The sequence below is a fragment of the Doryrhamphus excisus genome, chromosome 3 (assembly GCF_030265055.1).
Source record: "Doryrhamphus excisus isolate RoL2022-K1 chromosome 3, RoL_Dexc_1.0, whole genome shotgun sequence".
NCBI classification, from domain to species: Eukaryota; Metazoa; Chordata; class Actinopteri; order Syngnathiformes; family Syngnathidae; genus Doryrhamphus; species Doryrhamphus excisus.
In genome coordinates, this window is record NC_080468.1 from 2,351,623 (window position 1) to 2,378,365 (window position 26,743).

Sequence of the window (26,743 nt, forward strand, 5' to 3'; positions counted from 1 at the left end):
ATTCCAAAAATATGCTCGGTTAATTGGCGACTTTTGAAGATAAGCGATACAAAATGAATATATCTGTTTATAACATGGTCTCAAAAATCATACTCAGTATAATAATGCAATCAATTACTGATTGCTTTTACTGCAAATACATTAATAATACTAAAATAATTTTAGTAATCCATAAAGTACAGTCATAAATATAAGTGATATAAATAATGCACACTTTACTAATAAAACGGATGTGTACTGCTTCTTTATTATGTTAATCTGTAACAACATAATACTTTTACATTTCGTCACACATTTCTTCTTGTCCAACACAGTAATTGTATGTGCACATAATTATGAATCATGATACAGAGTAGCCGTATCCGGTCAGCATCTGGTCACCCTCGTTCACATCCGGTAGCTTAGCATAGCGATATTCGCGAGGTGTCATTACTTCTCATTGCACATAAACCTCGTTTATTCCGTTCACAAAAAAGAACTGGTTCTTTTGACCCGTTCGTTCATGACCGACACACCACTAGCCATCACGTGTTGTTGAGCTGTAGAGTCGGAACGAACGTGAGCATGAGTGAACGGACTGACTCGACACGGCGAACCGGGTCTAGGCACTGGGGGAGATCACTGGCTAAACACCAATTGACCGAAATGAACGGATCTTTTTACTGAATGAACCGGAAGCGAGGCACATTTGGAGAGGCACTTCCTCTTGTGGCGAAATAGTGCTATTGCGTCCCTTGTGTTATTTGTGTGTAGGTTTGGAAGAGAACAAAACATGTATTTTAACAATGTAACGAATTGTAACAATTTTAAAAAATGTATGGAGGTGGATTTTCTTATCCTTACATAAATATTCAGTATCTAACAATAGCAACATGAACAATAACCCATACAGTTATACAGTTTATTACTTAGTAACTGATGATGTTTGCTAATGCTAATGACTCCACCCGTACATTGCAGGATATTTCATCATTTTAGGACAAATGCATAACATGGATATTTCCCATCTCATTTGAGTCAGACACTAAAGTACACAAAGCCTATTTGTATGTTCATGTTTTCTGTTCCGAGCTCCAGTTTATTGACACTTACTCACAGTAGTGTTTACTATTTCTTCATCCATACTGATATGGGGGAGGTCAGCGCTGCCGTTATTTACCGGACACAACCAGGATCACAAGTCAGCTTTATTCTACCAATAGAATTACTCGCTTAAGATCATTTTACCATGCTACACCTCGGGATATCTTGGAAGATTTATCTTGGATTTGCTTTCCTGTCATGTGGAGGGCATCACTGCGTTTCAGCGAGCCGTTACTGCGATGCTCCCACACTGGATGGAGGTTATTTAGTTCCTGAACAGGACACATATAACCATGGGACAGTGTTGTTTTACGCATGTGAGAATGGACTCAAGCCGGCCGTGGAGGGTTGGTGGGCGACGACGACATGCCGGGACGGTAAATGGTCCACTCGACCACAATGTATAGGTAAGTTCTTGGATTGTGTTTATATGAATAGCATATATGCTAATACGATGCACATAAATATAGTAGTGGGTTACCCTTAGTGGCAACAACTGCAATCAAGCTTTTGTGATAACTTGCAATGAGTCTCTTACAGCGCTGTGGAGGAATTTTGGCCCACTCATCTTTGCAGAATTGTTGTCATTCAGCCACATTGGAGGCTTTTCCAGCATGAAGTACCTTTTTAAGGTCATGCCACAGCATCTCAATAGGACTTTGACTAGGCCACTCCAAAGTCTTCATTTGGTTTTTCTTCAGCCATTCAGAGGTGGACTTGCTGGTGTGTTTTGGATCATTGTCCTGCTGAAGAACCCAAGTTGGTTTCAGCTTGAGGTCATGAACAGACAGGCCGATATTCTCCCCTAAGCAGCAAAACAGCCTCAGACCACCACACTACCACCACCATATTTTACTGTCGGTATGATGTTGTTTTTCTGAAATGTAGTGTTACTTTTAAGCCAGATGTAATGACACACACACCTTCCAAAATGTAAAATTTTTATCTCGTCAGACCACAGACTATTTTTCCAAAGGTCTCGGAGATCATCAAGATGTTTTCTGGCAAAACTGAGATGAGCCTTCTTTTTGTTCAGCAGTAGTTTCGGTCTTGGAACTCTGCCATGTTTTTGTCCGGTGTCTTTCTTATGATGGAGTCATGAACACTGACCTTAAATGGGGCAAGTGAGGCCGATAGGTATTTGGATGTTGTTGTGGGGTCTTTTGTGACCTCTGGGATGAGTTATCACTGTGCTTTTCAGGTAATTTTGTAGATTTGGATGTTTTTTCACCCATAAAAATAAAAAGTTGTTATCATTGACTGATATTTACATTTGTTTGAAGATCTGAAACATTTAGTATGACAAACATTCATTCATTTTCTACCGCTTTTTCCTCACAAGGGTCGCGGGGGGTGCTGGAGCCTATCCCAGCTGTCTTTGAGAAGCGGGGTACACCCTGGACTGGTCGCCAGCCAATCACAGGGCACATATAGACAAACAACCATTCACACTCACATTCATACCTATGGACAATTTGAAACCGGAGTACCCGGAGAAAACCCACGCATGCACAGGGAGAACGTGCAAAGTCCACACAGAGATGGCCGAGGGTAGAATTTAACCCTGGTCTCCTAGCTGTGAGGTCTGTGTGCGAACCACTCGACCGCCGTGTTTTGTATGACAAACATACAAAAAAATAAGAAAGGAGAAAGGCAGCAACATTTTTTGTGTTTATTTTTTTGTGTTGAACTACTTTTTGTCCCTCAGATATCAACAATTGCATCCCACTCGTGCTCCCTCATGGTAAATACCATTCCAGCTCAGAGGGTTGGTACATGAACGGCTACACAATCAGGGTAACATGTGACACTGGATACGTGCACAGAAACTGGGACGCTACAGCGCTTTGTGCAAATGGAACATGGACCTCCGTGCCAGTCTGTGAGCGTAAGTCCGATTCTTTGTGATCAAATAGTCGCCATACTTCCTAACATACTTTATTGACTTCTTATTACAGGAAGTACCCAGGCATGCAATGAACCCCCCAAAGTCCCACACGGCGTCATCGTCAACCAGAACCCTAAACAGGATGTGTATGCGTCTGATACTGAAGTAGTGTATGAGTGTGAGGATGGATACAATGTACAAGGAGGACACGTTAAAAAGTCCATCTTTTGCATCGCTGGGAACTGGACAACAGCGCCTGCTTGTGGTAAGCTGTGGGATACGAACATGTATTTGTATGCTAGTTAAGTCGTGTTTTTTTGGGTAACACTTTATAAAATTACAGTAGTTCATGAAGAACTAACTTACCTACCCGTATCACTACTCATTAGTTCTTCATTAGTTCCTCGGTAACTACTCTACTCATTACTTGTGCATTAGTCCTTTAGTAACTACTTTAAGTTTATGTGCCTTAGCTCCTCGTTAGTTGTTCATTAGTTCCTCAGTAACTACTCTAAATTGATGTGCCTTAGTTCCCCAGTAACTACTGTACACATTTTCTCATCATTAGTTGCTCAAGTTCCCCAGTAACTACTCTAAATATGCCTTCGTCATTAGTTCCTCAGTAACAACTCTAAATTGATGTGCCTTAGTTCCCTGGTAACCACTTTACTCATTTTTTCATCATTAGTTGCTCAAGTTCCCCAGTAACTACTCTAAATATGCACCTTAGTCATTAGTCCCTCATTAGTTGTAAATGAGTTCCTTAGTAACTACTCTAAATTCACGTGCCCTAGCCATTAGTTCATCATTCGTTCCTCAGTCACTCCTCTAAATGTATACGCCGTCATCATTAGTTCTTCATTAGTTCCTCTGTAACTACTCTACATGTGTGCCTTCGACATTAGTTCCTCATTAGTTCTTCACTAGTTCCTCAGTAACTACTCTAAATGTATGCAACTTCATCATTAGTTCTTCATTAGCGCCTCAGTAACTACTCTAAAATGGTGTGCCTTAGTTCCTCAGTAACTACTCTACTCATTACTTCATTCGTTATTCAGTAACCACTCTAAGTCGACGTGCCTTAGTTTCTAATTAGTTCTTCATTAGTTCCTCGGTAACAACTCTAAATGTATGTGCCTTAGTTCCTCGAAAACTGATTATTTCCTCATTAGTTGTTCATTACTTACTCAGTAACTACTCTAAATGTTTGCCTTAGTCATTAGTTCCTCATTAGTTGTCCAATAGTTCATTGGTAACTACTCTAAATTGATGTACTTTAGGCATCAGTCCTGGGACTGAGGAACTAATCATTCATTAGTTCCTCAGTAACTACTCAAAATGTGTACCTTAGTCATTAGCTATTCATTATTTTCACAGTAACTACTCTAAATGTGTACCTTAGTCATTAGTTCTTCATTAATTTCACAGTAACTACTTTAAATGTGTGCCTTAGTCATTACTTCCTCATTAGTACTTCATTTGTTTCTCAGTAACTACTCTCAATCAATGCGCCTTAGTCATTAATTCCTAATTAGTTCTTTAGTAGTTCCTCATCAAGTCCTGTATTTTTATGTAACTATTTTTGCTTTCCACAGTCAGAGAAATAAAGCCAACTCCTGCAGGCGGTGGATCCACAACATCTACTGAAGGTACAGTAGTTGAATATAATGAATATGGTCCCCTTTAGTTCATATTTAACCATGTTTATACATCTTATCTTCTGTCTTTCTGTCACCAAGGGAGAAGACCAGGTAGTGGTAAGGATGGCTCTGAAGTGGGCGGAAGAGGAAACACTGGCGGGGGTAGGTTATTATTTTATAATAATAATAATAACAGGAAGAAGAATTGCGATATTAATGTGGTTTATTTATTTATTAAATTGATTGAAGCACAAATGAGAGGGGAGAACATCTTGGAACATCACAGCTACTGTCAATAATGTTATCATTATCAATATAGAATAGTTAATAGAAGAATATATACTAGTTTAATATAATATATATTTAAATAAATAATGAATGTACGTATGAAATGTAAGCCGATGAATGTAAAACTGACAGCTGCCACTTGGTGAGTCTTTATAGGACTGTTTTACATTGACCGAAATAAAACAGAAATAACATGTGTCCACTTTATGTTGTAGGATCATCAAGTCAACCTGACGTTACAACAGGTAAACACCTGAAGATTAATTCTCTGAAGATTAATTATTCTCAATAGAATTGTCTGCTGACGCAAAAGTCTCCACTTTGAAATGGATGGATTATAGATAGAAACATATTTCTAGCTGCGATTAAATGTGATTAATTCTGAGTTAACTATGGATGTGATTAATCTTGATATAAAAAATTAATCGATTGACAGCCCTAATATTTTTGTTTTCCCGTGCTAGTCGACCGGTGCGGAACAGCTCCCATCGTCCCAAATGGTGACATCGTGGAAAGGAACCAGATGTTTTTGAAGTACCAGTGTGCCAGTTTCTACACACGAGTGGGTCCAAGGAGGGTGGTGTGCCACAGCAATGGCCAGTGGTCCAAAATACCCATCTGCAAAGGTAGAAGAAGCGAGCCAATGGGAAGGCGTGGGACCTTTACACAGGATAATCGTTTCCTCATGTGTGCAGCTGCCTATTGTTCTGTGGACACCAGTGAACGCACCCAGTTGAAAGATGTTGGGGTGAAATTTATAAACAGTGGTGAGAAGGTGAGGTTGGAGTGCGTGAAACTGGACCACTGGCTGACGAATCATTATTCGGTGGCGTCGTGCAATAATGCAGAGATAACATTTACTAGATGTAAGTATAACTTTGAACTGATTTTACTTTCTATATAAACGTGTCCGTTTACACACCTTATTCCTAGCTGTGCCTTCACTTGCTATTTTCAGGTTGTAACTGGTGGGAACTGAAGTGGGTAAGTCACACTTGACATTTTGTTCAACTTAAATGAATTCAATATTAATGTGGATATTTTATTATGACTGATTAAACCTTCTGGCTTTGTCATCAGAATACATGCTAACATGGAGATTGACAGCTCTTCTGATTCACCGCCTTATATAAGAAAATCCCGATGGCCCCAAACATAAGACGGCCCTGAATTTAAGACGCCCCCGGATATGAGACCACACTGAACATAAGACCACCCTGAATATAAGACAAACCTGGATATAAGACCACCCCGAATATAAGACAAACCTGAATATAAGACCACCCTGAATATAAGACAACCCTGGATAAGGCAACCCTGAATATTAGACTACTCAGACAACCCTGAAGATAAGACAAACCTGAATATAAGACCACCCTGAATATAAGACAAACCTGAATATAAGACCACCCTGAATATAAGACAAACCTAAATATAAGACCACCCTGAATATAAGACAAACCTGAATATAAGACCACCCTGAATATAAGACAAACCTGAATATAAGACCACCCTGAATATAAGACAAACCTGAATATAAGACCACCCCGAATATAAGACAAACCTGGATAAGGCAACCCTGAATATTAGACCACTCAGACAACCCTGAATATAAGACAAACCTGAATATAAGACCATCCTGAATACGACAACTCTAAACATAAGACGACCCAGGATATAACAATCCTGAATATAAGATGACTCTAAACATAAGACAGCCTCGAATATAGAACCATTCTGAATACAAGACAACCCTGAATATAAGACCTATAAGATGACCCTAGATATGACAACCCTCAACATAAGACGACCTTGAATATAAGATGACCTAGAGTGTTAGACAACCCTGAATTAAAAAATACCTTGAATATAAGACAATCCTGAATGTAAGACCTCCCTGCATTACTCGTTTAGCAACACTTGGAAGCAAAGGTTTGGTCTGAAATTCGAGGAACACTATTTGTTTATCACTTACAATGCAAATATTCACATACATAACATACATGTTGAGCTGGTGTGAATAAAATGTAGTTTGGAAAGCAATGATTTTGTGGTTTTGTCTTTTCAGCAACCATCCATTATCCACAATGGCTGGAGCATTGTTATATAAGCCTTGCCTGTGGACATTTACGCTTCAAAATAGGAGAAATAACACTTCAAGTCTAACTTTAGACACTAGATGGCAGCAAAAGCACACGCTACACCTATTGTGAAATTACTGTATTATGACATTCAATACCTGAGAGGATTTGTGTGAGGAAAGATCAAATACAGTACATTTTTTGGAAAATATACTACGAGAAAGAACGTCAAAATACAGAATTTTCCCAGAAAATTGCAAGTTACATTTTATTTATTCAGAACACAAAAATGTTGCTGTTGAGTTACAGTAAGTGCATCAATGAATGGAAAACAAACATTAACGAGGAAAAGTGGGAGAGTCTGAGCTAAAATCCTGACATTAAAATAGACTAAAAAGAAGGACCAAAATGCAAAGCAGGTGAAGAGCCTTTGTGCTTTTTAAATTAAATTAAATTACATGTGTTTATACAGTCCCTATAAAAAGCACTCACCCACCTTCATTTTATCCAAATTTTCTTATGACGCAGCCATATTCCAAAATAAATCATATATTTTTTTCCCTTAAAATGCAACACATAATACTCTATAATAGCATAATAAAAAAACATTGATTAAGAATAAAATATTGGAATACTAACTTATTTTAACTCTAACATCCTCCACGGTGGAATTAGAATCCAAACTGAGCAGCGTTCCTAAGTACGACTGCTCTCGAGCGTCCAGCATCTGATCGGGCCTCATGGGGTGAACGATGTTGGCCGACTGGGGCGTGAGGGTGTACTTCTCTAAAAAGGCCAGCTCAGTGGCGGCCTGGTAGCTACTGGAGTTCTGCGGCTGCATGCTCACCATATTGTGCGTTTGAGCGGTGGTGGCGGTCGCCCTGTGAGCGTCCAGTTCGCCTTGAGGCCCGCCTGCCATCCCGACGGGGACTAAAGTGACGGGCACGCACACGTTTGTGGGTGCCTCGCCAGACGGTGGGGTTGACTTAGGTTCCGCACTAAAAGGACCCGGGTTGATCTTGTCCTGTCCGAGCGTGCCTCTCTCGGACAGCGAGGGAGAGCGGTTGCTGTGCACATGGTCCACGTGGTACTTGAGTTTGTCTTTCCTCTTAAAGGTGGCGTTGCAGTGCTGGCAGTTGAAAGGACGATCATCAGAGTGGATGACCATGTGCTTTGTCAAGGTCTTCTTGATCCGAAACGTCTGGGGGCACTCGGGACATCTGAAGGGTTTCTCACCTTTCACAGAAGACAACATCTAGATTTAAACGCTGGACAGAATGGTTAAGGGTGTAATCTGGGGTTAGATTCCCATGACTGGAATAAAGTATATCCCTGTGAGCTTGCCAACCCATTGGAAGGTCATTACTCAATAAAACAGTCTGACTCCCGGTTTCATCTTACAAACATTAAACTCATCACACAGCAACTTAACAGTCAAAATATACAAGTATCAATATGAGGACTGCCAAAAGAGCAGTTCATTTAAAGGAAAAGCAACATAGAAATCGAATGGGTGGTGCTGCAATACTGCCTGTGTCCACCAGAGTGGCCCAGAAGGAGGCTGACGTCATTGCAGCACCCAAATTACTTAAGTTACTCGTATGCAGTGCCTTATGGGAAAACTTTAAAATATGATTTCTTCAATTTTATACTCATACTACGCATGTTTGTATATTTCTCATATTTTTATGTTAAATTGTTGCTGTGTGATGAGTTTTGTTGGTGAGCTTTGAGTGTTTTGAGTTGGTAAGAGTCAGACTCTTATGTTGTTATACTGTTATAGATAACGACCTCCTGCAATTTCCAATGGGTTGACAATCTCGTTAATCTGCACTGATAGCTCGTGATTTTTACATCTGAGGTGCCCTTGAGCATGTCACGCACGGTGATGGAGGTAGTATCGGGGGCTCCCATCAGCATACTAACGTGATTTAACTTTCTTCTTCCGCTCCTACTACCAGTATTCTGATGATTCCATCCATTACCTGAGTGGGTCCTGAAGTGCATTTCAAGGCTGGACTTTCCTTTAAATTCTTTCTTGCAAACCTCGCATTGATGCATGGCTGTTTTATACCTGCAAGATGTACAATCAAAGGAGCGTCACCGGTGTTCACAGAAATAGACAATACAGTGGAACCTTGGTTAGCGTCATTAATGCACTCCAAAATGATGAATGAAAGAGATACATGAATCACTGAAGACACGCTGCTTGAGGTCAACAACGACACCACCTTCATGTTTTGCCGTGAGTATCTCAAGTCTTTGTTTTTCTTTTGATCACGGCTGCAAAATAATCCCAAATCCGGCCAACAAAAGTTCCAAAAAAAGGTGAGAAACACGACTAATAACAGCAAGTCTTCCAGGTCCTGAAGCAGCAAAACAGCCGCAGACCATCACACTACCACCACCATATTTTACTGTTGGTATGATGTTCTTTTTCTGAAATGCTTCCACACCTTGCAGTTCTTCGGATGTGACCTCTTTTGTGTTGACATATTTGAGACTTGTGTCGTTACTGTGTTAGTTAGCTACAAACGACAGCGTCAACCACTGATGACATCACAGACAGGCGATAGACCTGACTTCTGGTCTCTACTTCCTTATATTAGCAAGCCAATAGGATGCCAACAAGGATGTTTTGTGATAAAAACACAGTTGGGCTCACTAGTGTATTAATATAACAAAACATATTGTACACCAATGTATGCAAACCAAGGTATTCCATGCTAACCGAGGTTCCACTGTAAATGGTAAAATAAGTATGACAACATACTTCTGCCAAACTTTCTCTCCCAAATGAACGCTTTTGTAGTGGACCGTAAGATGATCATGGCGCCTGAAACACTTCCCGCATTCTTCACACTGATGGGCTTTTTCATCTGAAATAAACACGTGTCACATTACACACACATCTTCATGTCAATAAACACACACACTATGTCATAAATGGTTCATTCAATTCATTAGGGGATATTTGTATTACGCTACATGCATGTTGGATGACCTTGCAAAGAGTAACAAACATGAAAAGCAATTACAACTACTCCAAAAAACAGATGTGCTCATATATTAAAAAAACTCACAATGAGCTTGCCATTCCCCTTGGAAATCGCTAGAGGTCATTACTCAATACAACAGTCTGACTCCCGGTTTCATCTTACAAACATTAAACTCATCACACAGCAACTTAACAGTCAAAATATACAAGTATCAATATGTGGACCGCCAAAAGAGCAGTTCATTTAAAGGACAAGCAACATAGAAAACGAATGGGTGGTGCTGCAATACTGCCTCTGTCCACCAGAGGAGCCCAGAAGGAGGCTGACGTCATTGCAGCACCCAAATGAAAGCTTTACTCGGATGCAGTGCCTTATGGGAAAACTTTAAAATATGATTTTTTTTAATTTTATACTCATACTACGCATGTTTGTATATTTCTCATATTTTTATATTTTGCTGTGTGATGAGTTTTGTTGGTGAGCTTTGAGTGTTTTGAGTTGGTAAGATGAGACTGTGAGTCAGACTCTTATGCTGTTATACTGTTATAGATAACGAAACAAAAAGACACTGCACCAGAGTGAATCTTCTGATGTTTGGTCAGGTGATCGTGGCGTATGAAAGTCTTCCCACATTGATCGCACTCGTAGCGCTTGTCATCATGGTGGACTCTCAGGTGGAGCCTGCACGAGAGCAGCATTGAAAGGTGATCCATATATTCGAATTCTTCTAATCAACCTTTGACCCACCTGTAGGAGCTGCCATGGCGGAAGCTCTGCCCACAGATACTACAGAGGTGGGGCTTCTCGCCGCTGTGGATGCGCATGTGCTCCTTTAAGGTTGTCCTTAAAAAAAAAAAAACAATTTCATTTCCATGGGAGGAGTTGGATGAATGGAAATGATGGAGATGTGAGGCACACCTTTCTCTCACTGATTTGCCACAAACAAGACATGTCCACTTTCTTTTCCCTCCATGTGTGCATTCAATGTGCCTCTTCCTGTTGCCCGTGTCGTTGAACTGTCGGCCACAGAATTCACACGGGAAAGGACCTTCAAATGAAAGAAAAATGAAGGAAATGTTAAATAAGGTTATGCCTTCGCTCACCACAGTGGAACCTCTAAAGTAGAATGTCCTACATAGTGTTTTCAAAATTCATTCATTCATTCATTTTCTACCGCTTATCCTCACGAGGGTCACGGGGGTGCTGGAGCCTATCCCAGCTGTCTTCGGGAGAGGCAGTGTACATCATGGACTGATCGCCAGCCAATCACAGGGCACAAAAAGACAAACAACCATTCACACTCACATTCATACCTATGGACAATTTGGAGTGGCTAATTAACCTAGCATGTTTTTGGAATGTGGGAGGAAACCGGAGTCCCCAGGGAAAACCCACGCATGCACAGGGAGAACATGCAAACTCCACACAGAGATGGGTGGAATTGAACCCTGGTCTCCTAGCTGTGAGGTCTGGGCGCTAACCACTCGACCGCTGTGCCGCCTAATACAAATATATAAATAGCTAATTTACATCAGCTTTCGACCGGGTAAGTCCCAAAGGTCGATTGGTCGATTGGGATTGAACTCAGATCTCTTAGCTGCGAGGCCTGCATGCTAACCACTCAACCGCCGTGCAGCCCAAAATATAAATTATGATATGCAAGACTAAAAGACAAGCAGCATCCAGAGGAAAAAAAAGGTACGGTACACCCCGGACTGGTCGCAAGCCAATCGCAGGGCTAATTACATTATTTCCTGAAAAAATTTTTAAAAAATCATCTCATTAAAGTTTCCACTCTATGTTTATATCCTTATACTGCTCACCCAAGTGGTACTTTTCCTGGTGCTTGAGCCTGGCAAACCTGGACTTGAAGTACTCATCACAGAAGGAGCATTTGAATGGCCGGTCCTGTGTGTGCAGGATCATGTGTTCCTGCAAGTGAGGCCTACGGGAAAAGATCTTCATACAAATCTGGTTTGGGAAGAAAAAAAGAGACGCATTTCTAGTGTGATATGATCCGGGAGTAAGAGCTATGATGAAGTAGCGCAGCCCTCACAGCACATTTCCAGCCTTCACTCTTCTTCTTCCTCTTACTGAGAAACTCTTGGAGATGGTCTGGGTGGAACCTGGCAGGATGAAGGGCATCGGTAGCTCAGCCAGCATGGAGATATCAAACACGCTTTGGTAAAACTGTACATTAAAATCCTACTACTCTCACCTCCTGACATGCTTAGCCAGTGTTTTCTTGCTCGCGTGGAGTTTATTACAAAAGGGACACTTGTGTTCTTTCTTCTGGAAGGGAGCGTCGCTGGTGTGTTTCTTTTTGTGAACGGTCAAGTTGGACTTGGTGGAGTAGCACTGGAGACAGACGTCACACTGGAAGGGTTTTTCTCCCGTGTGCACTCTCGTGTGACTCTCGTACTTCCCTTGGAGATGCAGGAATGAACAATTAGATGAGTCACATGACTTGGAAATCAATTTCAGTACAAAACGTCCTCATTTATCACAGTTAATTGGTTCCAGACTGTGATAAGTCAATTATCCATAACTCCTTATTTACTACCAAAAGCATTTTGGTAGTTACGGTATGGAAAATCCAAGAAATATACAAACATCCGCCAATATGAGTTTAGAATGAGAACTATTTTAAAGTTTTCCCATAATTCATTCATTCATTTTCTACCGCTTATGCTCACAAGGGTCGCGGGGGTGCTGGAGCCTATCCCAGCTGTCTTTGGGCGAAAGGCGGGGTACACCCTGGACTGGTCGCCAGCCAATCACAGGGCACATTACAACCATTAGTTTTCCCATAATGCCCGAGCAAAGAAAATGGCGCTGCAATGTTGCCTCTGTCCAGCAGAGGAGCCCAGAAGGAGGCTGACGTTATTGCAGCATCCCAATGAAAGCGTTACTCAGATGCAGTGAATTATGGAATGGATGCTGCTTCTGTCCACTAGAGTGAACGAGAGCACAATCTTCCAGAATCAGCACCTATTCCAGCTGCATTTCATTGAATTTGTGCACCTTTCCCCGGCAAGAGCATGCTGCTTCTGGCTTAAGCAACAGCAAACAGTCCAGTGTGAAATGCCGTTGACAGTTGAAAATATTTTTCTCTGGTCGGGAATAACCAAATACAATAACTTCTGCCCTCGTAAACAGAGAAGCAAAGCTTGGGGAACGGCGGGGGAAGCAGAGCTTGAGGGAGGGCAGAGAGGATATCTGCCCTAAAACCACACCCATAAGGAAGCCTGCTCCTCTGTGACGTCACAAAATAATAGTTTTGCGACGCCCTCTGAAACAGAGCATTTTGAGACATCCCAAACTTCTTTCAGGGCTCATTTCCAGATTCACACTGGTATCAATATAAGCCTGATATGAATAGTTTGTAATCATATAGGGATTAATTGGAAAAAAATGATATCGTGGAGAAGAAAATGGTGACTTGACTGATGCTTAGACGGGATTCGAACCTATGACTTCATTTCTCCGATGTCTCTCTGCTTGTCTGACGTCTATCTCGCATCCTGATTGGCTGGCAGCAAATGTCAACAACACCCGCGCGGCCTGAGGGAGGGCAGAGAGGATATCTGCCCTAAAACCACACCCATAAGGAAGCCTGCTCCTCTGTGACATCACAAAATAATAGTTTTGCAACGCCCTCTGAAACAGAGCATTTTGAGACATCCCAAACTTCTTTCAGGGCTCATTTCCAGATTCACAAACCTCATTATCTGAAATTTTGGCATGATTTAATACAAGAATACAACATTGTAACTACATTTATCGGTCAGAAAACCCAAAAAAGTATAATTGGTTCCCCTCTAAAAAGTCAGTTTTGTTTTTCTATTGTAAACTCATATTGGTATTTGTTTGTATATTTCTTGGGTATACCTTTTGAGTGTGATTTGTAAGATGATGCCATGAGCCAGGCTTTAATATTGAGTAGCACAGAGTTGAAATGATTAGTTCTGAAGGAAAGGAGATTAGAATTTAGTCATAAATTAGCCAAACAGCTGGAAAAAAGGCAGGGATCAAACTTAAGAAAAAAGTAGCGGCTTTTACATCGGAAAATACAGTATAAAGCGGACATATAGTAACTGTAAAGGTGAAAGGTTCCAACCTATGTTCAAGTGAGGAAATGTCAACAAAACATGATTCCCACCTGCTCGGTCAAAGATCTTATCACATTTGGGGCACTTGAGAGTCTTCTTGCTGGAGGTGTGAATGATGACGGGAGCCAGACCTTCAGGGTACACTGGACTCTGGCTGGAACTTCCTACTGTTGGCGTTTTCACTTCCACCTGACTGGTGATCACTTGCGCTGTCCTGTCGTCTGCACCACTGCTTTCTGTATGAGGCTCAGCGGCTTTCTTTTGTACAACCCCCTCCTCACTGAGGCCTCCTCCATCCTCCCCGTCCTCCTCCTCACCCATTAAGTCCTCCACCTGTGACGACTTTGTTTCATTCACATTCAGTTCGGTTCTTGCGGCAGCTGCTGCTAATCTTTCTTCAACCTGCTCCGTTGTTGGTTCAGTTTCCTCGGGGGTGTAAGTCATGTCATCCTTCAGATACTTTGTAGGAGTTTTCCTCCTTCGAGTAGATCTCCGCATGCCAGCGTGACTCTGGTTCTGTGTGCTGTTTTCTGTGCAGAATTGTTGATGACACAAGCTTTGACTGTCAATACCACTTGTTGGAGAATGAGTGGGTGTCACTCGTCCTTCGGGAGAAGCTCTTGATTCAGTCTGAGCCCGGATCACACTTACAGGGTTGTTGCCTCCTTCTTCACACAGCAACTTTAATACATCCATCATGTCCAAGAACCGGGCCGCTTCAATTAGAGCCTGGACTTCTCTCTCTGCAATAACACACTCTGAGGTGTACAACAAACCCAGCAGGTGCTGGAATACAGAGTCTTCCACATGATCCAGAGTCACATGGGCTATGGAGGGGTTCTTGGATAGCTCAGCGTGGAAATAACTGCTCCCGTGTGCCAATACCACTTTGTGTGCACCGTATAGCCTCCCACCCACGGACACAGTCACATCACAGAATCTCTGTCGAGTCCGATCCTCATTCAAGAACTTCAGTAGGTTGTGGCTGTGCTGCGCCATGGCCAGGTGCCTGTTTTGTGGGGCTGGTTGTTGGACAGTATGAGAGCCAGTTGTGGCACTGGACCCCTGCGCAATACCCATTGAGGTTGCATATTCTTTAAGGGTTGGGGTTTGCCGGCTGCAATTGGCAGGCAAAGAATTACACGCCTTTTTCTTCATTGGAGTGTATGTCAGGATGCCATTCATGAATCACTCTTGAAAACAGAGAATAGAATATACAGTAGTATATATTATATAAACGTTGTCTCACATTTATAACATGCGCATGCGCGACCACACTATTGACACCTTAAGGTACAAACAAACATGTTGTTTTAACAAGTCCACTTGTGTTATGTATCCCCCTTATTGGCAGTTTTATAGCATTTTAAGCTATAGCCACAAGTAACGATGCAGAAATCTTTCTGTGGTCTTAACAAGCCAATGTGACTTATGAAATAAAGTCATGGTTTGCACATTACTGCATGCTAAACATATGTTGTACATTCGCTCTCCACCTTAAGGACCCCTAATATGCTATCAGGCACAGACAAGGCCCCCCCTCTGAGGATATGTTGACAAACGACCTCAACGCTGCGACCTAAAATTGCGTTTGAATCGCTATTTTCAGAGAGGGAAAAGCCTACCTTAAATAAATACCCTGCGTTCAAAAAGAACCACAACGTCCACAAAAAAAGGTCTGTTGTGAAAAATAATCGTAGGAACAATCATTTCCTGTACGTCTTCTACGCCACTCCTTCTCATTTTACCGACATCGTAACAAGCAGCTCTCCCATTGGCTGTTCAACACCCAGCGTCCTCAAACGGTTACTGTATTTAAATGAGTAATAAGTAGTATGGTGTGATAATCAATTGAATACGTATAGTTTAGGTAAATGTTCAAATACAATCTAAATACGAATAAAAGGGGAAGTGTTGACTTACGTTGGAAGGTCTACGGAACTTTGGGTAATGTAGTTTAAATGTGTGTTTATCGTTATGGCCATACAATAGAAACGTTGCATCGTCGTTTCAGTATTTATTACAGATATATAAGGGCTACTTTTTGATTAAGGACTTGTTTTAACAATAAAGTCATATTTTCTTGGAACATTTTCCCTTTAACAAAGCTTATAAGAGTACAGCATCAGTAACTAATAACTAGACATTGCTCAGAATATCACTGATGTTTCAAATAACCTGTGGTGCGTTGTACATGTCAGGCCAGGAAGATGGTCTGCCAAGTACTTAACTAGGACCAATTTGGAGTGCACGTTGCATTGGCGTGTTCTTGTGAATCCATGTCCTTCTAGTAGTATAGCATAGTAGTATGGATAGAAATGACGAGAATGATGAGATGAGAATATCATCCTGGAGACATTGCAGAGCACATATATGTACATGCATCATCGTAGACACTATTTGTGTTTTTGATGTGTACATAAATATGTGTTGATTAAATAAGGGGATTTAATGTATTTCTGCAAACCATCAACAACAAAAAAATCAGTTCAGAGTCAAATATTCTGATGGGAAAGTTGCTGAAATTAGCTTCCTGGCAGGAGCTCTCGTTTGCCAACACAATTAAAGTGTAAGACATTATAAGTGCATTAGCTTAATCCCTCCAATCTTGGCTTGCTACAACACCAGCCTGTCAGTCAGCACATGCATGGGCGAGCAGAGCTGAAGATGGAGGTGCATAAACAAGAGTTCCTCACCTTGGATTTGTTATGAAATGAAGATATTTGCTAATATCTATTCATTTTGAGGCTTTGACGAAGACAATGTTGACATTTATTGCGCGTGTTTGGATGTTATGGTGGCTTTTTGAAGGTATGTGGTGGTTGATATAGGTGATTTGATCAGTAGTTTCTTTTGATGATCAATATCTTACTTTAGGAATACATTAAAACATCTTGCAGTGTTTCACAAAATGTATTCCTATTGTGTTTGTAGGTATTTCCTCTGACGATGACATCACTGGTTGTGAACAGAAGCCATGCCAAAATGGTGGCATATGTGAGAGTCACGTTGGTGGTTTCAGATGCCACTGCTCCCGGCAAACCCTATACGGGCGTCTATATGGTGGGGAGACCTGCAATGTTGCACTTTCAGGCTGTGACGGCAACCAGTGCGAAAATGGAGGAATATGCTCCCCGTTACTTGTCAATGGACAACACACTCACACCTGTACCTGCCTTGCTGGCTTTTCTGGGCCCAAATGCCAGATCTCGACTGTTTTTTCATTTGAGAGCCAAGGTTACATGTATATCGAGACTCCCCTTGTTGACACAGTAGCCCCGCTTAATGTTACTCTCAGTTTCCGGACAGAAAGACCTGTTGGCACCCTCTTGCAAAGCAGAGTGGCTGACCTCCTCCTCAGTATTGAGCTAATGGATGGTCATCTGTGCCTACGCAGCCTCAGAAATCAAGGATCCAGCACACTGGTTCAGGAACTGCCCGCGTATATTTCCAACAATAAATGGCACACAGTGGAGGCGTCACTTGGCGGTGTGGTCAGCATCATCAGACTCCTCTGTACTGAGGAAAACTGCACCAGGGACACCAGCACCACACCAGTCCATGTTCTTGAGCCTGCCTCTGCTCTCCCGCAGCCTGGGACGGTGCGCCAAAGCCTCTTCATTGGCGCACACAGAACAGAACCCTCACTTGCTTTTCTGGGCTGCTTGAGAGATGTGTTTGTGGACTCCCATCTGGTGGTGCCTGTGACTTTGCTGAAAGCTTCTGACGCCCAGGTTAATGTCACGATGGGGTGTAACGATAATGGCAAATGCGATGACAGCCCCTGCCAGAATCGGGGCCGCTGTGTGAGCCAGGGATGGAGGAGTTACACGTGTGAGTGCCACAGACCTTATGAGGGCATCAACTGTGCAGAGGGTAAGACATAACACAATCATGAAACTGATTACAGCATTTTACCGGCGTGTGTAGCAACCATTTTTTTCTGGTATTGGACAATTCACATTTTTTGCCAAGCGTTGAGTGATCGCATGTTTGGCTGTCCTTGAAGGCACCATAGTTGCATGCTGCTAAGTGAAAGTCACTTTTACGTATATATAACTTTCAAATGCTTTTTAACGCCATCGCCATCATTATCAGTCATTAGTGAATAGTCGCTAGATATTTTATACTTCAAATTGAATTGGTGTGTAAGGCAGGGAGACAAGATGGTACATGAGATTGGGTCTATGAGAACGAGATAAGATTTTAACAATACTTTTTAAAAACAATATATTGTAATGTAATCTAATCACACTATTCAGCACGCTGTGTATACGCTATCAGCCTGCCTCCACCCACCGAGATAAAGAGACGGTATTACTGATAAAAGGGCTCACTCCATTCATGCCATTGTTCTATGGAACAAATACACCAAGGTCGTGAAACAAATTAGAGTTTGGGGTCACCCATTTTATGGGCGTATCAATTACTCACTAACTTTCACTAATGCTGGTTGAGTGTGGCTGCAGGATTGAGTCTCTGCTTTTTACAGATGATGTGGTACTACTGGCTTCATCGAGTCAAGCCCTTCAACTCACTGAATCGGTTCACAACCGAGTGTGAAGCGGCCAGGATGAGAATCAATACCACAAAGTCAGAGTCCATGGTTCTCGCCTGCGTTGGGGATGAGATTCTTTCCCAAGTATAGGCGTTTAAGTACCTTGTTCATGAGTGAGGGATTAAGGATGGAACCTGAGATTGACAAGTGAAGCGGTGTGGTGTCTGCTGTGATGGGGACTCTGCATTGGTCCATTGTAGTAAAGAGAGATCTGAGCCGAAAGGCAAAGATCTCAATTTACTGGTTATTCCGTAGGTTGGTTGGACTTTCCCTTAGACATAAGGAGAGAAGCACTGTAATCCGGGAGAACATGAGAGGAGCCAGGTTAGTTGGCTTGGGTATCTGGTCAGGATGCCTCCCCATGGTGGAAGACTCAGGATAGTGGCCAGGGAGAGGGAAGTCTGGGATTCCCTGCCTAGGCTTCTGCCCCCATGATATGACCTCAAATAAGCTGTACTAGATGGATGGATGGATGGATGGATGGATGGATGGATGGATGGAAAGAACATGCGGCCCTCTGTAGAAAACGTCATGAAAGTACATCTTATGTAGCCATACAGTCGGCTTACTACCCACTGAAAGTGAGTACAAAGATAATTAGACCTTACCAACAGTCAGCTATAATGGCGGTCGTGTCATGATCTGACGTTGCATGAGTGCTGCCAGCAATGGGGAACCATGGTTCATTGAAAGAAATAGGACTTCCAATATGCACTGTGACATTCTGAGGCAGGGCATGGTTTTCCTTATTTTTCCTCATATTATCCAATATGATAAGGAGCCTATCTTAGGACACTCTTCCGAGATAACATATGCCTCGCTGAGGATGTGTCAAGGAAATGATGGAGTGGTCAAGTTTGTCTCCTTAACTGAACCCAGTTGTATATTCTGGCCTAGATAAGAAGCACTCCGAAATTGTATTGTTTTGATATTGCATGAGAAATGACAGTAAACGGATTAGTCAATTAAGTATGGGTCAATTCAAGTTCAAAGAAGATAGTAAAGTTAGTCAGGAGACCTGAAAGGAGCTTAAAGGCTGTTCCGACACATGCAATAAGGAGGCATTCATGGAACACCTGGACTGGGGATTTGTGAAAACGTGGGTTTCAGTAGCTTACCCGGACTAAATTAGGGAGTCTTACTGAATCAGGCTATGTGTACAGGGCATTATAGCCACAACGTTACTCTATAGCAGTGGTCTCAAACATGTGGCCCGTGGGCCAAATGTGGCCCGCAGGACACTAGTTTGAGGCCCCCACCTTGATATGAAAGTTTAATGTTAGTGCGGCCCGCACAAGTTTGATATGGATGTTGTATGGTATCATGTACCCAGTTAAAGGTTAAATAACTGTTAATAGTTATCCTCCCTATCCATGTGGAAGTGGTAAGTTTTTGGCTTTTTTAAGTTTAAAGGAAATAACTTGGAGGCTACCGTTTAGGTCGCTAGATCTCTAGTTTGCGAGTTAGCATGTGTCTCAAGACCCTGCAGTTGCGCAATATGTTGTAAATAAAAAAAGTATAAATGTGACTACATTCGTGTTTTGTCATGTCTACAGGGCTCTAATAATGCTTTGTTCATTTTAATCTGAAAAAAATCATTTGTCTACCCACCAACTATATGTGGTTTCTTAAGTTTTTATTATTATTTGCTGTTTTATTATTATTATTATTATTATATTTATTTATTACTGATTGATTGATTTTCTTTATTCTTGATTTTTTCATTTTTCATCTTATTTTGTGCAGAAAAATAAAAATGAAGATATTTGAGAACAGTGGAATGTTTTATCAGCGCTTTTATTGTAGAAAATTGGAACCAAAGCACTGAAAAAGTTTGTAGATTTTTCTGTTTTTAATAAATGCGTTTTTTTTTTTGAAAACCTGATGTGGCCCAGTCTCACCCAGACCCTAGCTCCAGTGGCCCCCAAGTAAATTGAGTTTGAGACCCCTGCTCTATAGTATTATCTAATGTACCTATTTCTCTTCCACAGAATACGTGACCGCAAGGTTTGGGAGCAAAGACCTGGAAAGCTATGCTGTCTTTTCATTAGATGATGATCCAGGTGATACTTTGACCGTATCCATGTTTATTCGAACCAGGCAAGCCAATGGCCTCCTCCTGATCCTAGCCAACAGTACCAGTCAGTACCTACGCCTGTGGCTCCAACAGGGCAGCGTCAAAGTTCAAATCAACAACTTTGAGACCCTGCTTGGTCAAAGTGTGGTCAGTGACGGCCATTTTCATCTGGTGACCGTGAAGCTTAATGGACTGGAAGCAGAGTTGGTACAGTCTGCCCAGAGCCAAGGCTCTTTACCCATACGTCACATCTGGGCCCGTCGTGGGGATCTGGTCTTCGTGGGTGGACTGGCAGACTCGAGGGCCTCTGCAACATTTGGAGGCTATTACAAGGGATGTGTTCAAGATCTCAGGATTAACGATAAACGTTTGCAGTTCTATTCCATAACAACGTCGGTGGAATCGTACAAGCTGGAGCAGCTGATTAGCGTTGCACCAGGGTGCAGCGGTGACGACGCCTGTGCGGTAAGTTACCGACTCACTGGACATGAAACGTGAAATGAATCCAAAAATACACCACTTGTCTACTAATTACCATGTGCTATTTTGGATACTCTCAAGAGGCTTTCTATCATAACAAATGTCTGATTTCTCCGTTTTAGGTTAACCCCTGTCTCAATGGAGGCGTGTGTTACGCCATGTGGGATGACTTCATCTGCAACTGCCCCCCCAACACCGCAGGGCGGAGTTGCCAGGAGGTGAAATGGTGTGAGCTGTCTCCTTGCCCTGCCGCTGCTGCATGCCAGCAGAGCTCGCAGGGCTTTGAGTGTAAGTGTCTTGAGATATACGGATGCGTTCACACTATTCTTGTCTACTGTGGGATACAAGACTGGCTTTGAAGGGCTGAGGAGTGGCTATAAATAGTATATGGCGCTCAAGTAGAAAAACATCAGCTTTGTAATATTTGTATAGGCTATATATTATATAAGCAGTGTCTGTTCTACAATTGGAAGCTCTGGAGGGAGTGTGTTCTCCTCAGACCTCTCACTGGTGCCGGGCACTGATTAATTACAGAGTGGCTGGGTACAGGAGGGAACGGTGTAGCAGTAGGGATCCTAGATAGGATTCTTCTAAGACGTTCTAATCCCCGGTCAGGTTTAGTCTACCGCCACATGCCCGTGGAAGTTTGCAATGAGGAATCCTCCCCAAGACGTCACATGTTCACTAGAGAAAAAGGGAGGGGCTGCATAGCACTGTGAAAAATAATACTGTATGTATTTTTTAGATGCTTGATATTGGCTTTTTAACAATACCCAACACAGTGTCAACACAATTCAATAAAAATCATGACCAATTCAAGGTAGATACCTTACTTACTGATTTCATTGCGAATTGAAGCTAGTTTTCAGAGACCTTTATTTTGTTAGATGCCGTCTGACACACGCGGAACATTTTATTGTGAAGGCCCGAAAGTGTGCTGTTTTGTCTCTGTGTGTTTGGTCACTTGACCGCTGCGTGGTGAGAGTGACATGACACTAATATAAAGTGTCTCTGAAGCTTCAGGACTGCCGTCCTTCCGTCATGTTGGTATTGCTTGATGTTGGTGTTGATATATTATATTATTATTTACGACACACACATTGAAAACAATGATCGTTTCAGATTTTGAAAATTAAGTCGTAAATTTGTGAGAATAAAGTAGTACGTTTAAGAGAAAAATCATGTAAATTTATGAGGATAAAGAGAATTTTTGATAATAAAGAAAACTTATGAGAAAAAAAGTAATACACCTACGAGCAAAAAAACAATTGTAAATGTATGAGAATAAACTTAAAGTCTGTTAAATTTATGAGAGAGAAAAAATATGTGAATTAAGGCAAATAAACAAAAAAGTAAAAGAGAAAAAAGTCAGAAAGTAGTAAATTGACAAGAATAAAGTTGTACATTTACCAAATAAAAACCTTGTAAATTTACAAGAAAAACATAATGAATATAGGAAAATAAAGTCTTAAATTTACGAAAAAAAAGCAGTCGAGAAAAAGTCAGAAGTTTACAAGAAAAAATTTATAAAGAGTATAACATTGTAAATTTACATTAAATTTATGAGAAAAAAGTTTTGAAAATAAAAGTTGTAACTATTTACTTAAATTAAACCAAAATGTATAAAAGTAGTCAAGAAAAAAGTCATAAATTTACAAGAATAGGATTGTGAATTTGCACGATAAACTCGTACATTTAGAAAAATAAAGTCTTAAATTTACAAAAAAAAGTACTTGTGAATAAATGTAGACAAGTACTACCAGTTACAGTATTCATTATGCGTCTTGCTGGTGTTGTTTTTGTATACAGGAAAAAGAAGCGGAAATGGCGTGATGTTGCGTCATGACATCCTCCGTGTGTCGCTGTTTTGATGGGGATATCACGATTGTTACAATGACCATGTATACAGGAACAACCCTGTTTGCATGTAAACGAGTTATTCTGAATGTTGAACTAGAATATTGACCTTAACCGGAACATTGACTGCATGTAAACATTGTGAATGTTTCTTTTTGTTCTTCTATAGGTTTATCCAATGTAACTATTCGGGCAGAGAGTGGAATTTTGCACTACCGCAGCAATGGGAAGAGAAAGCACACCATCCATCTCGCCAGCGTCTCCCTCAGCTTCCGCACAAGGCAGTCTACGGCCACCATATTGAACGCACAAAAGGGCACAACCTACATCACCCTCTCTCTTCGGGACTCCCGTGTGGTAGTGGAGCACCAAGCCGGAGTGGACCAAAGCTCCCCCAAGATGACTGTTCAGGGTGTGGGTTCAGTCGGTGATGGAGATTGGCATTCCGTGAAGCTCAGCAAGCACAGTCAAAGCTCCAAGTGGATCATGGCCGTGGATAAAAGTCGACAGGAAATACCCATGTTACGTGAAGGGGACTTGGATTTTCTTAGGGAGGGAGCAGACATCTTCCTGGGGGCATTGAGCCTAGACTCTATGGTGAGTCTCTCAGGGTGTCTGGGTCCTGTAGAGATCGGAGGTCTTCTTCTTCCGTTCCACTTAGACACAGAACTGAAACTGCTCAGGCCTCAGGAAGAACAGTTTACACAGATGAACACCAACGCCGCCCCACATTATGGCTGCTGGGGGGCCAGTGTGTGCGCACCGAACCCTTGTCAAAACGAAGGGGTATGTGAGGATCTGTTTGACCTGCATCACTGCAAATGTCCTTCCATGTGGACAGGTCCGCTGTGTCAGGAACCAAGCGATACCTGCGTCTCTAACTCCTGTATATTCGGAAAGTGCAGCAACATTCCAGGAGGGCACGAATGTGTGTGCAATCAGGGGTACATGGGTGAAAAGTGTGAGGTGGAAGTGGATTTATGTGACAATAACAATTGCAGCAATGGCGCTACATGTCTGAAAGGCTTCCAGAACTACTCCTGCCTCTGTCCCCAGAACATGACAGGCCAATACTGCAAGTTAGTCTCTCGATTCTATTTGTTAATAAGACATTTAAGCAGACTACTAAAGATACTCACCAACATTTTTGTCTCTTACAGTGTGAAAATTCCCGAAGTCCCATGGTACATCGAAATTAACTCGTAAGTGCCACTATATTAGTAATATTCTTAAAGAAGTTAAAAAATAGTGTGATGATAATGGATTTGATTAATTATGTAAGCTAAATATCAGTATGTGGATCAAAAAGATCCGCTGTGTCGACTCCGTAATCAGGAAAAAGCCGAAAGAAATCAACACATTTTTTTGTGACGCCCTTATTTTGTACCCCCACAGGATGTGCATTTATTCTGAAGGCCGGAAATGTGTATTGATTGATTGAAGTCAGTAGAGACGAGGATAAACGTATCTCCTGCATTCCTTCTCCTATGCTTTTGTTCCACTATACTACTAATAATAATATTATAATAATAATAATAATAATATTAAAGACGTAATTTGCGTCTCTAGTCGTCAAAAAAAAACAAGTGGAATAGAATTTACTCACAACACGTCTGTAGTCGTTCAGCCTCAGAGCAACACTTCCCCATTTGTCACTAGACTTTCAGGGACACCCTGAACATCACAACAAGGCCTTAATTATGCGTGTATGTGTGTTCTATATAAACTAAATAATAATGGCTATTCGTATAAGTCACTTTGTTTTACTCACCAATTCCTCTCCAGTCGTTCAGCCTTGGAAGGACACTTCCTCATTGTTATGAGACTACATTCAGGGACACTGCGAATCACAATAAAGCCGTCATAAAATGCTTAATGTTTGATCTAAATACATAGAAAGACAGAGAAAAACAACAAGTTGATATTCTTATCACTCATCTTGTCACTCTTAATAAGGAAGTCCAATTTGCAGCATTTATTTATGCTCAGAAACTCCAGAAAATAGACTCAAAACGTTTGAATTCAATTTAGTTACGTGATGTCTTTAAATGCCACCCCTCATTGTTCGTAATAAGGTGTGATTCAAATGTTTTGCTAGTATTAAATAAAGTTTAAGTTGAATTCACCTAGTTTTAGGTAAATAGATTTTCAGACATGCGTGCTATCTTTTAGCTTGATGTATATTTTCTGTTAATTTGTTAATCATTTCTTCCAAACGATACAGTACAAATGGGCATACTTTAAACATAGTTGACATCTTTGAATGCGTTTTTTGAGAGTGCCTTACACTTGTATTGTAGTTCATTTATTCATTGTTATGGTTAATTTAGGCACAAAAAAAATTACTCCAATACCTCAAAACCACAATTTACTACTGCTGTCACCAAAGATGAGTACTAATTTGCATTCTTCCTTATGTCAAGTCTTCCTCTGCTGCCTGTATCAAAATGCAACGGCACAAGATGGAACTTCAGCTGCTTCAATGGAGGGAACTGTTCGGAAGTGGACAACCAATGTCTATGCCTGCCTGGTTTTACAGGACAATGGTAGGACATGCATTGTTTTTATCTTCCATCCATGGTACTGTCAGTTTTGCCAGAAAACATCTCGATTCCCAAAACCTTGGGGAAAATACTCCCATTACATCCGGTGTAAAAGTAATGCCACATTTCAGAAAAGCATACAGAGAGCAAAATATGGTGGTTGTAGTGTGTTGGTCTGGGGTTGTTTTGCTGCTTCAGGACCAAGAAGACTTGTTGTTTTCTCCGCACGCACATGGAGAACTCCACACAGACATGCCCTAGTGGAGAATTAATCCCAAATCTTCCCGATCTCCTGTGTGGCCTACATGCTAGAATGCTCTAGATTATGCTACATGCAATCTAGGATGAATGTATTTCCATTAATATGAATACAAACGCAACCTTTATGTTGTTTTGCCACTTTTCTGTGTCATTTCCAGGTGAAATAAACCCCATTTCAACAAAATTTAATCTGAAAGCATTATTACATGGTTTTATTAACGTCAATTTTGAGTAATTTTAACTTTAGACTTGTGGCTAGGAAGTGTTGTACAGTGTAAATACAGTACAATATACTGTATTGCCTTACAATAAAATTAAAAGGTAAACTTTTTCTACTTCCTCCTCTCTCATGTGTCCCTCCATAAAAACATCAGCGCTTGATAACTTGATTTTCTCACATACCTTGGCGTTCTTTACATTTTCTCTTGGCTGCAGGTGTGAGAAAGATGTCGACGAGTGTGCCTCTGCCCCATGCATGAACGGAGGGTTCTGCATCAACTACATCAACAGTTTCGAGTGCGTGTGTGACATTAATTACTCGGGTATGCACTGCCAAATAGATGTCAGCGACTTTTACTTGTACATCTTCTTGGGCCTGTGGCAGAACCTCTTCCAACTGATGTCCTACCTCGTCATACGCCTCGACGACGAGCCAGAAATCGATTGGGAATTTCAAGTTAATGATTAATTCCAAGCTTGTAAGTGCATTAAAAAAAAAAGCGTGTTGGTTTTAAAGCAACTTTCTGCAGTGCTACTCATGGGATGATTTATTCCATTTTCATGAATATCTCCGGTGTATGGAAACTGTTGAGGTCAGTTTAATAAAAGTGTCAGTCGTGAAGTGTGTAAATTTTTTCAGTATAAACATTGAATCCT

General features: G+C 41.4%; 3 protein-coding genes across 6 annotated transcripts; 2 read left to right on the plus strand and 1 right to left on the minus strand.

The window, feature by feature from the left end:
• Nucleotides 1-829: 829 nt before the first annotated feature.
• LOC131125594 (complement factor H-like) lies at nucleotides 830-6,942 on the plus strand. Of its 2 annotated transcripts, XM_058067275.1 has the most exons (10): nucleotides 990-1,490; nucleotides 2,792-2,971; nucleotides 3,042-3,236; nucleotides 4,567-4,620; nucleotides 4,711-4,773; nucleotides 5,115-5,144; nucleotides 5,364-5,525; nucleotides 5,595-5,765; nucleotides 5,858-5,883; nucleotides 5,980-6,942. In XM_058067275.1, exons 1-10 carry the CDS (start codon nucleotides 1,229-1,231, stop codon nucleotides 5,989-5,991), a joined length of 1,155 nt encoding a protein of 384 aa, XP_057923258.1. In that variant the 5' UTR covers nucleotides 990-1,228; the 3' UTR covers nucleotides 5,992-6,942. The 2 variants fall into 2 exon arrangements, with proteins under 2 accessions (XP_057923259.1, XP_057923258.1); XM_058067276.1 differs by lacking the exon at nucleotides 5,115-5,144 and having other exon boundaries at nucleotides 830-1,490.
• Nucleotides 6,943-7,272: 330 nt separating this feature from the next.
• Nucleotides 7,273-16,270, minus strand: zbtb41 (zinc finger and BTB domain containing 41). Of its 2 annotated transcripts, none has more exons than XM_058068602.1 (11): nucleotides 16,015-16,270; nucleotides 14,142-15,284; nucleotides 12,198-12,405; nucleotides 12,036-12,105; nucleotides 11,803-11,950; nucleotides 10,898-11,027; nucleotides 10,727-10,822; nucleotides 10,554-10,660; nucleotides 9,754-9,859; nucleotides 8,966-9,054; nucleotides 7,273-8,216 (listed from the first exon to the last, which is right to left on the minus strand). In XM_058068602.1, exons 2-11 carry the CDS (start codon nucleotides 15,274-15,276, stop codon nucleotides 7,615-7,617), a joined length of 2,691 nt encoding a protein of 896 aa, XP_057924585.1. In that variant the 5' UTR covers nucleotides 15,277-15,284; nucleotides 16,015-16,270; the 3' UTR covers nucleotides 7,273-7,614. The 2 variants fall into 2 exon arrangements, with proteins under 2 accessions (XP_057924585.1, XP_057924584.1); XM_058068601.1 differs by lacking the exon at nucleotides 16,015-16,270 and adding an exon at nucleotides 15,717-15,863.
• On the plus strand, nucleotides 15,638-26,708 carry LOC131126259 (protein crumbs homolog 1-like). 2 transcript variants are annotated; one of them, XM_058068599.1, is made up of 8 exons: nucleotides 15,638-16,038; nucleotides 17,026-17,967; nucleotides 20,641-21,191; nucleotides 21,329-21,494; nucleotides 23,233-24,142; nucleotides 24,224-24,265; nucleotides 25,487-25,609; nucleotides 26,303-26,708. In XM_058068599.1, exons 1-8 carry the CDS (start codon nucleotides 15,966-15,968, stop codon nucleotides 26,553-26,555), a joined length of 3,060 nt encoding a protein of 1,019 aa, XP_057924582.1. In that variant the 5' UTR covers nucleotides 15,638-15,965; the 3' UTR covers nucleotides 26,556-26,708. The 2 variants fall into 2 exon arrangements, with proteins under 2 accessions (XP_057924582.1, XP_057924583.1); XM_058068600.1 differs by lacking the exon at nucleotides 15,638-16,038 and adding an exon at nucleotides 16,071-16,902.
• The last annotated feature ends 35 nt before the right edge of the window (nucleotides 26,709-26,743 follow it).

What these genes read in the sequence shown, in the direction of transcription:
- LOC131126259 (XM_058068599.1), top strand. Translation starts at nt 15,966, where the DNA reads ATGTTCAAATACAATCTAAATACGAATAAAAGGGGAAGTGTTGACTTA. An exon ending in ATGACAGGCCAATACTGCAA is followed by an intron (nt 24,143 to 24,223) that starts GTTAGTCTCTCG and finishes TGTCTCTTACAG; the next exon opens with TGTGAAAATTCCCGAAGTCC. An exon ending in CCTGGTTTTACAGGACAATG is followed by an intron (nt 25,610 to 26,302) that starts GTAGGACATGCA and finishes TCTTGGCTGCAG; the next exon opens with GTGTGAGAAAGATGTCGACG.
- LOC131125594 (XM_058067275.1), top strand. Translation starts at nt 1,229, where the DNA reads ATGCTACACCTCGGGATATCTTGGAAGATTTATCTTGGATTTGCTTTC. An exon ending in CACTCGACCACAATGTATAG is followed by an intron (nt 1,491 to 2,791) that starts GTAAGTTCTTGG and finishes TTTGTCCCTCAG; the next exon opens with ATATCAACAATTGCATCCCA. An exon ending in CTCCGTGCCAGTCTGTGAGC is followed by an intron (nt 2,972 to 3,041) that starts GTAAGTCCGATT and finishes TTCTTATTACAG; the next exon opens with GAAGTACCCAGGCATGCAAT.
- zbtb41 (XM_058068602.1), bottom strand. Translation starts at nt 15,276, where the DNA reads ATGAATGGCATCCTGACATACACTCCAATGAAGAAAAAGGCGTGTAAT. An exon ending in CTGGCTAAGCATGTCAGGAG is followed by an intron (nt 12,106 to 12,197) that starts GTGAGAGTAGTA and finishes TCATCCTGCCAG; the next exon opens with GTTCCACCCAGACCATCTCC. An exon ending in GGAGAGAAAGTTTGGCAGAA is followed by an intron (nt 9,055 to 9,753) that starts GTATGTTGTCAT and finishes TACATCTTGCAG; the next exon opens with GTATAAAACAGCCATGCATC.